This window comes from Gastrolobium bilobum, unplaced genomic scaffold, assembly GCF_033153095.1.
Source record: "Gastrolobium bilobum isolate Gb01-03AN ecotype WA unplaced genomic scaffold, APGP_CSIRO_Gbil_v1 utg45761, whole genome shotgun sequence".
Taxonomy (NCBI): Eukaryota; Viridiplantae; Streptophyta; class Magnoliopsida; order Fabales; family Fabaceae; genus Gastrolobium; species Gastrolobium bilobum.
Window position 1 is genome coordinate 40,891 of NW_026899285.1, and position 12,357 is coordinate 53,247.

At 33.1% G+C, this 12,357-nt stretch overlaps 2 protein-coding genes across 2 annotated transcripts; one reads left to right on the forward strand and one right to left on the reverse strand.

Moving 5' to 3' along the window:
* The first annotated feature begins 476 nt into the window (after positions 1 to 476).
* Positions 477 to 2,043, forward strand: LOC133289230 (E3 ubiquitin-protein ligase RMA1H1-like). The gene is made up of 2 exons (XM_061487129.1): positions 477 to 492; positions 1,364 to 2,043. The coding sequence occupies exons 1-2, from the start codon at positions 477 to 479 to the stop codon at positions 2,041 to 2,043; spliced, it is 696 nt and encodes a 231-aa protein (XP_061343113.1).
* Positions 2,044 to 7,682: 5,639 nt separating this feature from the next.
* LOC133289228 (uncharacterized) lies at positions 7,683 to 9,985 on the reverse strand. The gene is made up of 3 exons (XM_061487127.1): positions 8,879 to 9,985; positions 7,807 to 8,793; positions 7,683 to 7,718 (listed from the first exon to the last, which is right to left on the reverse strand). Exons 1-3 carry the CDS (start codon positions 9,983 to 9,985, stop codon positions 7,683 to 7,685), a joined length of 2,130 nt encoding a protein of 709 aa, XP_061343111.1.
* Between the last annotated feature and the right edge of the window lie 2,372 nt (positions 9,986 to 12,357).

Below are 12,357 nucleotides of genomic sequence, written 5' to 3' on the forward strand. Positions count from 1 at the left end.
TTAGGTTTCAAATTAGATGTTTCACCTAACTCTTTCTTTCTTTTGAGTGATGGCAATGAGTTGTCCCTGCTGTTAAGCTTGTGCATTCAAATTTTGATTTTGGAGTTCTGTACTCTGTCATGTACCATAGCAGTTGCTGGTGTTATCAGAGATGGAGAAAATACATACTAGTTTATGCCCTGTGTGGATAATAGCATCACATTACATACTAAATAATTAGAGTGATAGGCTCCACTTTTTTTCTCTATTGATGTTTTCTTTTTCTTGCATTACATTGGCTTGGTGAAATCTCAATTTATTTCTACTTTGATGTCCTATTGTTTGTTTCTTTTATCTTTGATTGCATCTATGAACTTAATGCCCTCAAAACCTTTCTATGATTCTGTGTATTAAGCTGGTTTGGTGACTGGTCTGTTGTATATTCCAGGGCTGAAGAAGCACCGGTGACTAAAGTTGCAAGAAGGGTTCCTTGATTCATGGCCTTTGAGCACTACTATTGTTGAGATATATAGTCCCACATTGGTTGTATGTGCAATTAATGTGGAGGTTATAAGGGCACTCCCACCCTTTGAGCCAACTTTTGGGGTGGTGTATCCCAAGGTTCTTTACATGGTATCAGAGCCTCACCGTCCCCCGCTTTAAAGTGGAATTAAAAAAAAAAAAAAAGAAGCACAAAAGGTAAACAAAAAATGGGCCTGTGCAATTTCCACGGTTCAAGCCCAAAGGGCTCTCGTGTGAGGGAGCGTGTTGAGATATATAGTCTCACATTGGTTGTATGTGCAACTAATGTGGAGGTTATAAGGCCTTGGGCACTCCCACCCTTTGAGCCAGCTTTTGGGGTGGTGTATCCCAAGGTTCTTTACATGGTATCAGAGCCTCACCGTCCCCCGCTTTAAAGTGGAATTAAAAAAAAAAAAAGCACAAAAGGTAAACAAAAAATGGGCCTGTGCAATTTCCACGGTTCAAGCCCAAAGGGCTCTCGTGTGAGGGGGCGTGTTGAGATATATAGTCCCACATTGGTTCTATGTGCAACTAATGTGGAGGTTATAAGGCCTTGGGCACTCCCACCCTTTGAGCTAGCTTTTGGGGTGGTGTATCCCAAGGTTCTTTACATGGTATCAGAGCCTCACCGTCCCCCGCTTTAAAGTGGAATTAAAAAAAAAAAAAAGCACAAAAGGTAAACAAAAAATGGGTCTGTGCAATTTCCACGGTTCAAGCCCAAAGGGCTCTCGTGTGAGGGAGCGTGTTGAGATATATAGTCTCACATTGGTTGTATGTGCAACTAATGTGGAGGTTATAAGGCCTTGGGCACTCCCACCCTTTGAGCTAGCTTTTGGGGTGGTGTATCCCAAGGTTCTTTACAACTATTCCGAGGATTGGAAAACCATCCCAAAGGCTGTGACTGAGACAGAAAATTACAATGGTTGTTTTGATTGCAACATCTGCAAAGACCCTGCACGTGAACCAGTAGTGACCCTCTGTGGCCATCTTTATTGTTGGCCTTGCATCTACAAGTGGCTCCATCATCAAAGTGTTGATTCTCTTGCACCGGATGAACACCCTCAATGCCCTGTTTGCAAGGATGATATATCCCACACCACTATGGTTCCTCTTTATGGCCGAGGCCATTCCCCAGCTTATAGAGATACTTTTATACCACCAAGACCAACTGCTTCAGGTGCTCAATCTCTGTTGGCAACATCATCTCAAAGTGTTCAGCAACTTCCATATCGAAATCCTTATCAGAGTCAACATTTCAACCCTTCTCTATACCAAGATGAGGATGACACATCACAAATGCTCAATCGTGGTGCCACCATGGCACCAGGATTCCCCAATCTTGTGGTTCGGATGTTTGGAGAGATGTTTTGTACAAGAGTTTTTGGCAACTCAGAAAATTTATACGCCTACCCGAATTCTTATCACATGATGGGAAGTAATAGCCCTAGGTTGAGAAGGCAAGAGATGCAGGCAGACAAATTCTTGAACAGAATTTCAATTTTTCTAATTTGCTGCTTTCTCATGTGTCTTATCGTCTTTTAAGCAAGACATTGAGATTATACGCTATTTCTCTGTTGTACAATTTGTAGAGAAACTCGTGTTTAAGCCTAAGAACGGAATAGATTAAGTGAGTTATTGTATGTTAGGCTAAAGAATTTCTGTTGTTCAACATTTATTACTCAATATTAAAGCTCTATTTTGTTGAAAGTCACTCAACATTTATTACGGTCTTATTCTATGACATGCTAGAGTTTAATAAAATTTGCTTCCTGTTTGAAGTGAGATCTTGACAATTACAATGGTTATATCCAATTCAAACGATGAGCTGTCAAACAACAACAAAATCAATCATCACACTGCATGTCGAACTTATATTGCCTCAGTTTTGGCTTGTGGGAAAGAAGGTACGCAATGATCACTCCAACTCCAAATCTGATACCACATAAATAATCATTTCACCTTAAAATATTAAGATATTAGATGATGCAAAGTTAATAATTATATATCTCTTAACACCATTCATGCAATTCTTCAAGTTATTAACTTCAATAGAGCTACATTATTCCCGGTTGCCGTTGTCTTTTTTCTCTCTCTCTCTCTCTCTCTCTCTTTTTGTGTGTGTGTGTGTGTGTGGGGGGGGGGGGGGGGGGGGGGGGGTGCAAACGGTTCCCGCATTTGTCTTAATCAAATCTGAAACATTGTTTTGACAATGCAATATTTCTTTGTCCTTTTTCCTTCTGTCTCTTTTCTTCCCAAGATGTTCATTCATTTACTTACATAAAACCGGAATAAAATTGTACAATACGTTATCGCATTTGTTTCACCTAATATTTCAACCTTCTTTTTATATATATAAAAAAAAACCCTACTAATGGCAATCCATTCTCTGAGAAATCTTATTTTTAACTTCTATTTTTCTTATAAGCAAAAATTTAGATAAATATATTTTTTACAAAATCTCTTATTATAAAAAAAATGTTTTTGTTATAATGAATAAAAAAACAAAAGTTAAAAGCTTTCGAGTGAAACTTTTTTTAAGATATATACTAGTTTTTTAGAATTCTCATATTTATTTTTCAATTTCATCCTTATTTTATATTTGTATTTATCAATGTTATACTTTACCATAATAATCCAACATGAGAATAATGCAGCTTTTTTTTTTCTTTGAACAATACAGCTACAGTTCTTGTATTGTCATCTTACAGTTGTTAACTTCAATACAGCTACATCATGAATCATTCAAATAAATTTTCATCCAAAAATTCATAATAAATCCCCCAAATATTTGAGTAGGAAATAAGATTTAGCGGTTTCATGTAGTGAAAAAACTAAAAAAAAATAATTTTATTGTAAGTTTGTAAAAATTAAAAAATTAAATTCGAGCAAAATATTATTGACAGTCCAAAATGGCATATTGAACATAATAGAAGGGCTAAAATTGTAATTGAACATTTAATTTTTAACGTATTTCAAAAATTTGTTTATTAATTAGTTACAAGTTTTTATGTTAAAATCTCTGTTTTCTTTCAAGTATGTTCTCGAAATGATTAATTTTAAATGTTTCCCTTTAAGTTTAAATTTTATGTCTTTCTCCTTAAATTTCAGCTGTTTATTTTCTCAAATTAATTCATTTTAACATTTTATTTTTACATTAAAATTTAGGGAAAAATACAATAACCCCCACCATGTACTTTTTTTTATCACTTATCTTCTCTGTGCTTATTGTCATCCAATAAAAAAAATATGTCTATTTTTCTCCCTTGAGCAATAAAAAAATTACAAGAGAGATAAGTAACTAAAAAGAAAAAAACAAATATAGGGGTGCAAATTATTAAAAAAAGCGTAGGGAACAAATATATCATACTACCGTAATTTATTAGGAAAATTATGATATGCTTCTACATTTTATTTTTAGAATAGATTTTAACTACCAAATCAATTACAATTTTTTTTTTAAAATATCCATGTTGATCAATTAGGATTTCCATAGTCTTTCATCTTTTTATTTTCTTCAAAAATCATAGAATCGAAGTGTTTTTTTTTTTAACCAAACGATGGTAGTGCAGTTGGCGTATGAGAACTGAGCAGGTGGGGTGAGAGCATGTGTTTGATCCTTCCCAATACCACATTTGATAACGGTTTAAAGTATTAATCCTGGACCACCCCGAATTGGACTAGTAGCGAAGCGATGAATCGATTGAAATATTTTCAAAAAAAAAAGTATTTTTCATAAAAAAAATAATAAATTCATAATTTATATATTTTTTTCTATATGACTAAAAAAAATCCTTCCCGATTTTTTGAATGATTTTTTTTTTTTTTTTTTGCATATTTTCACAAACTAATATACATGGAAAGGGTTATATTTATAAATTTTCTGTTTACAAACTCAACTATATATGTAAGTACAAATACTTAAGTGTGTACTTCTCAAACTGCATAGTTAAGTTTGTAAATAAAAAATTTGTAAATATAACCTACCCAACATACATATATAAATAAATTTTATTACAATATTATATTATGATCTTATCATTTACTTAATATATTATATAATGATTTAAATTGTGTGTGTCATCTTCTTCCTCCTTTGTGTTAGGATTTGGAAGGGTTTTAGTTTACCCAAAAAATACTAAGTCTTTTAAACTACTCTCCTTTAAAGAATAATATATTCATTCTTAAATTTTCTTATTTTTAATTTTAAATTCAAATTCTTTTATATTAAGTAAGCATATTTTCTTTATAATTTTAAAATTGTCTTTTTAATTTATATTTTTTTAATTGTACCTGAATAATTATTCATACATCTTTTATAATTTTTCAATCTTTTATAATTTATAATTTTTAAATTTTACATAAATTTAAAATACCTCAAATAATAGTTGACTTAAATTGTTCACTTATCCATATAAAATGTAGGGAAAAGTGTTTCTACACACTTTGTAAATTTATTTATATATACAACTGTTTATCTAGTCTAGCCCAGGCCCATGCGCACCAAGCTATCGGCTTTATCTGTTTGGAACTAGGCCCCTCCTAAACCAACTTAACTTTAGCCCATTGTTGTGCGCAGCCCATCACCAAGGCCATGAGCAATTCAAGATTTTAGCTTCAGTTGCAAATAAATGCTAGGCTAAATTACAATTTACCCTCTTATACTTTAGTTGTGTTTTAAAATACCCTTTCAATTAAACCAATTTATCTGCTTGTACTTTCAACTTTCAACAATTAACTACATCCGTTAAAATTCCATCCACTTCCGTTAGCATATCACGTGACCTAATCCATCCTTCACACCTCATCCTCAATCCATTTCTCCCAATATTGATGATATGGGTTTTCGAAGAAGACAATAAACAAGGCAATGTCTCTAAACTTATCAATCTTCAACAGCGTCATTGCTTTCCTAATTTTCAACTCAAACCATAAAATACTTTTCTCTTCTACGTGCCTGTGAGAAATTTCTGAATAAGACCTTTGTGTGTGGGTACTCTTAACGTAGAGGCTTCGATATACGGTGTTCAAACACTTATAAAAGGGATGTCGTGTGCGTACTGGAAAAGTTTGTAATTATAAAAACAAAGGTTTGAAACTATAATTAACTTATGTATAAAATCAAAGGGACGCACATCATGCAATTTGGCAACACAAAAGGAAAATTGGCACTTCTAATTCCATATATTTGTGGTATTGCTTTCCTATTGTACATGGCACTTCCAATTCCATGTAAATTTAAATTGTTAGAGAACTTATTCACAGTTCTTATAGCAACAGTGGCTGACCTCTGGGAAGAGAGACCTTAAAGGGTTTAAGGTTCAAGATGACTACAATTAGTGGAGAAAGATTTCAGATTGTAACATTTTATTTTGTATATGAAAAATTTGTAGTTTATATTAGTGTGATACTCATTTGTTCAACCCAGAAAATTGTCTTGGAAGTGTTTTCTGCAATTTCTAGTATACGAAAACTTTGTAGAAGTTGTCCAAATTTACTAGTATCAGCTCAATTACTTCCATATTGGTTGCTCTGTAATGTGGGGAATTAGCAGATCCTATATTTAATGCAGCACAAGGATTGGTAACAATTGATTTCCTAGAAGTTGCTTGAAGGCTTCTACTCAACCCCACAAGGTAAACAGAATCCCCTAGAGGTAATGCTGGCTTTGGACAAGAAAATGTACTAAATATGAGTCTTTCCTTTATCTCTTGCTAGAGTTATTTAAGCATTTATCAATTAGAAGCTTGATCAGTTGAAATCCGAGGTACATCTAATACTTTCCCGTTTCATTATTCTAAGCCCACTCTGATTTCGTTTTTGAAAATTTTCAAGCTGAAAAATCCGTAATGTGGATACTAAATTGTATCTTTGAACTCCATGATAAACTATAAGCAATGGCCTTGACAAAGAGAGACAAATCAGATTGATTGTCCTGCATGGATTAGTGCTTGTGGATTTTCTTTGCTAAACTAATGAATGAACCGATGATATATATATAAGAGATGACATCCTAAAGTCTCACATATGCATATTGGTATGTTTGTATTTTGAAAGCAGTTGTACTTAAAGGTTCATTTCTTCACTCATATTTTTTAACCACTTGTATTGTTAATGTTTTTGTCCTTAAGTTCTTTTATTAGGGATTACTATCTACAAACTTCAGGGTGCTTCTCTCTTCACTGTATCACTATTAAATAGCATTGGTTTAGGAAAGAATCGCCCACTCTGCATCACCTTTGGTTCACCCCTTATTGGTGACAAGGGATTGCAACAAGCCATATCACGTAGTTCTAATTGGAATTCTTGCTTTCTACATGTTGTGTCGCACAAAGACCCACTTCCAAGGCTCCTTGTTACAAACTATAGTTCTCAAACCAGTTCCTACATGCCTTTTGGAACATTTCTCTTTTGTTCTGAAGAAAATTCTACTTGTTTTGAGAACCCTGATTCTATTTTGGAAGTACTAGTGGCATTGGGCTCTATCCATGATCAAAATCAAGAATTTCAGTCTTTGGATTATGGAAATATAGTTAAAAATCTCAATCATAAAGCAATTTGCTAGGACTTTACAGTACAGGCTAAAGACATGAATTATTCTAATACACTGCATGCAAGTATCCATTTGCAATTGTGGGGGCTAGGATTCACACCACAAATGCAGGTAGCTGAATATGTTTTATTTCTTAAATAAATTTTATACTAATTGTGAACCTTACTAGAAATTAGACTAGTATTTGGTCAATCCAAATTTTCCTGATCTCTTTTCTAAAACTGATTTGGCAGTAGCAACAACATCAAAACATTATCAATAAAATGGTAACAATGATGGAAACTATCATTTTCCAGAAGAGGGAAACAGTTGAGCTATCCAAGAAATTGAATTTAGTGAAAATAGACATGGCCCAACTTGAGTGGTACAAGAAGGATTGTAAAGATAGAAACATAGGGTACTATGACAGCTTCAAGAAGTTGCTCTTAAAAAAAAAAGACAGCTCCAGGCTATAGAAGAATTTACCATGACAGAAAAGCATCAATTACAGAATATGCAAAAAAATAATATCTTAAGAAACAAGCAAATGAAAACCCTTTAATAGTATCTCATTTCCTCCAATTGATTGTTCAATCATTACAGAATATGAAAAAAAAATGTCTTTAGAGAACTTCATTTGTGCTCCAAGCCTTCATTGAACTGACTGGCTTCCATTTGTCACATTCACCTAAGATAATTTACAAAGTTAATTAGAAAACAAGTGGAATGCAAGCAAACAAATTAATAGTTGTAAAAATATATGAGAATTGTATAACCTGTATACTTGGTCCACTAGTTCCCCCACCTCTTCTTTGGGGTTGTTTTTTATTCCTTATTCTTCGGTCAGAATTTAGCGCGCCTTTACAACTGCGAGCATTATGGCCCCATGCACCACAATTACCACACTTAAGAGATTGACCTTTTCTGCTAACTCGGTAAGGGTTTATTGGCTCGTCAGCAGCCTTTTTCCTAGCTTTCTTTGGTCTCCCAGGCGCATTCTTATATTTTGGTGGAAATAGTGGTGTTTGGTTTGTTTCAGGCCAATGTTCTTCACTTGGTATGGGGTGAATAATATGAGCATAAGCCCTTTCGAACGTATCCTTAAAGTAATAAGGATCCACAAAGTCTTCTGGAATCAAATGTATCCTATATATACTTGCCACAGGATGTGCACAAGGTATCCCAGTAAGATCCCATTGCTTACAATCACATTTTTTCTCACTAAGATGAACTACTCTTCGAGTTTGCCATGCATTCTCTACCTCGAATCTGTCATCTCCAGTCCAATAAACGATCCACTCTGTTGACTGCTTTTTGGCCTTTTCTAACTTTGTTTGTATACGTGGACAAATTGGACCTGTATATTGTCTCATCCCTTCCTTCTTTGCAATGAATCTTTTCATTAGCATTCTTCTTATGGTTTCACACATTGTGAGGATTGGTTTATCTCTTGCCTCCAAGATAAACGAATTAAATGTTTCAGCAATGTTATTTTGCAATATATCACACCTAGTTCGTGGATTAAATGCATGCTTGCTCCATGATGATGCTTCAATATCTCTTAACCATTTTTCAGCAGATGAGTCAAGAGTCTTAATATTTCTCATGTGCTTCTCAAACTCGTGTATAGTAGTGGATCGTGCAGCATTCCATAACTCATCTTTGAGACTTTTTCCTTTGTATTGCAATTTGAAATTGTTATATAAATGTCGAACACAGAACCTATATTCACAATTGTATGTTTTAAGCACGTCATTCAATCCCTACAATATCAATGAAATTTAGTAAGGGTTAGTGTGTTATACATATGAGCTTAAATAACAAAAAGGTCAAATGTTAAAAACTTACTTTTTGCCTATCAGACATTATCACCCAACCCTTTTCTTCAAAAGTGCCAATATCATTCAAGAGAAGTTGCATGAACCATTGCCAACTATCTCTTGTTTCAGCCTCGACAACTGCAAATGCAATAGGGTACATATTCTCATTTCCATATTTTCCAACCGCACATAATAATTTGCCCCCAAAACGACTTTTTAAGAAGCAACCATCCACACACATAATTGGCCTACATGCATCTATAAAACCCTTCTTGCACACATCAAGGCTGATATACATCCTTTGGAAGACCATGTGCTCTGATTGGACAATAGTTGTACTACCAGGACTAAATTGTCTAATTGCAGCACAATATTTCCATACTTTGGAAAATTGCTCCAAATTAGTACCCTCGATACGATCAATGGCCATTCTTTTGGCTCTATAAGCTTTGGACTTTGACACATGCACATTATGATCTCTATGTACCTGATTGATAAAAGCGGTGTTTTTCCAATCTGGTTGATCACGAATGTTGTCCATGTACTTACTAGACAGCCATGATGCACTTACTTTAGTGTTGCTTCTAACCCAACCACAATCGTGATCTTTTTTATAGAATGTCTTGATTTGGAATGCATCTCTCTCTTGTGTAGGTGAAGCATGTATCTTCCATCCACATTTGTTCTTACACTCTACTGTAATCCTCTTAGATTCATTGTAAATGTAAGAGAAATCGATCCCATTTTCAATACAATACTCTTGCAATGCTTTTCTATAAACCTTAAAATTTGCAAACTTCATCCCAACCTCCAAATGAATTTTTCTTTGCATGTCGATTTTCTCATTAAACTCTGGCCATTTCGGTTTACCCCTTTCATCTTCAGAACTATCTATGCTATTCAATTCATCACTATCTACATAATTAACACCAATATTCTCCTCAACATCAATATATCTAATACCAGTCTCAAAAAATAAGTCAGGCAACTCAACGTCACTATCAGGGAAGTCACATCCATCTAAACAAATTATGGGGGACTTTTCAGGTTCACCATCAACCAGAGCACCTTCAATTTCAATTGGAACTTCTGTAATCATTGACGATTCTCCCACTACAGTGCTCATACTTGACATCTGTATAAATAATTAAACAAATTTAGAAATGTAACAAGATTATGCTTCTTTTATATGTATATTAGAGGCATTCAAGACTTAAAAAGGTAGAGACAAATTAAACCAAAAATACATATCTTCATTTAAATACTAATGCTCTAATGCTGCTAAACTACTTCACTATAGTTGTGTGATGTATATCATTTATTAAGTAAATAACGATTATAAGGATGCTTTTTTTACTGAAGAGGAATCTATAACTCAATGTTGAAACAGTATTAACAAAACTAAAGCTTTGTCTTATGGATTGGTCTCATGGTATAAATACATGCGTCCAGTGCCATTCACAAGGCACTTTATCAACATAGCTGAAATGAGTTTAGATGATGGCATAGCTTTAAAACGAAATATAAAATTAATCAACATGACAAAATCCAACAAAAAAAAATTAAAACAGAGAAGATGTAAATAAACTGAAAATAAAAAATAAAATTTAACAAAAAAATATACCACAACACTGTACCCTACATGTTTCTAAAAAAAATTAAAAATTAAAGACTTACTAGCTTGACAATGTTACAAGGTTGCATATGTGGAGGATAGACAATAACTGCAAAGTGAGAACAAATACAACAGAGGAGACACCAATGAGAAAGAGGACGACAACTGTGAAGCACGAACAATGGAACAAAGGGAAGTGAAAACCTATTTTTATGTTGCAAAGAATATGGGAACAAGAATAGTTTTTTGCAGAGAAAGGTGAAGAAAGAATAGGGACATGAATCGTTTTTCTCGTTTTGGCTTTGGAGGGAAGAAGAAGTTTTATAATATAGAAGTTTTACTCACGTGATGGATTAACAGAATGGGATGGAATTTTAACAGACGTGGTTAATTGGTGATTTTCTAAAGTACAAGTAGGTAAATTGTTTTAATTGAAAGTATAGGCGGGTATTTTGACACACAACTAAAGTACAAGAGGCTAATTTGTAATTTAGCCTAAATGCTATTGCAACAAGTAGAGATGTAAATAGGTTAGGTTAGGCTAGACTTTAGCTAGGTCAGACTTATATAAAAAATATTAGATCTGACCTGGCTTGTTAGTTTGTGTAGACCTCAAATTACAAGTCTGGTCTGACTTATATTTAAAAAATAAAAACTTTGGCCTAAATTTGTTAGCATGTTTAAGCCTATTAAACATTCAACAATTAAAAGAATAACTAAAATAATATTACTTTATTATTAAAAATTATTAAAATAATAATTTTATTTATTTTATTTAAAATAAATAATATAATATAGGCCGGCCTGTAAGCTTATATGGCCGACATATATAAAAAAGCTTATGTTCTATTTTTTAAATAGGTTTTTTTAAAAGCATAAGCCTGTTTTATTTTACTATTTATAATAGGCCAAGCCTGACCTAATATAGGCTAGGCTGTAGGACCTGTAGGCCGGCCTAACTCATTTACACCCTTAACAACATGTTTTCAGGCATTCAATCATTTCTAGTTGTTTTATGGTCAAAAATTCATGTCCTATTTAAATTTGATGGGGTTGCGATTCTCAGGTTAATTCTTGTCTCACTATAGTATGTATAATAGGAGAAAAAAATGTTTTGTAATGCCTAATTTTTCATAATTGATTAAATATATAGGGAAAATTTTAGTTTCATGATCGTGATTACAACTATTATCACTTAAACCATCGTGATTTCTAACTTATAATATAGACTCACCGTGGTTGTAGAATATATCATTTAGTCTCTCAAAAGTACAAAATGTCTTTATTATATAAAAAATTGATAATATCCCTACTAAAAAAGGACAGACTATATGTGAAATATAAAATAATTCTAATTTGAATTAAGACAAACAACACTCCTAAAATAACTATAATAAAATACTAGATTTTGTATCTGTCATGTTGCATGAAAGATATATTGTTCTACTGACCCATCGACTCCTTTTTTTTCTTTTTACAAACTAGTGGCCTCACAATAATTGTGTCTATTGCATGAAATATGAAGTTTTGTGCAACATAATCTTTATATTTTCCTAAAATAATATAATTAATTTTAAACAACTAAAATAAAGATAAACTCATCAAATAATAGTCAATTAGAGTAAAGATAAGCTTGTGATGCAACATTTACCGTACTCATATAAATCAAATAATAAAAGCAATTAGTGGGGGCTACGTTGTAATTATATTTTTTCCTTTCTTTTTCATTTTGTATCCTCCAAAAAAATCCACATCTTAGAAAAGAGAGCGGTTTATCCTTTAGGGCCTGTTTGGTAGGAGTGTTTTTGTGAGAATCCTGCAAAAGCTTAATAGGGATTGTAAGTAATCCATGTTTGGTAGAAAAAATAAAAAATATTTCCCTTGATTCGATA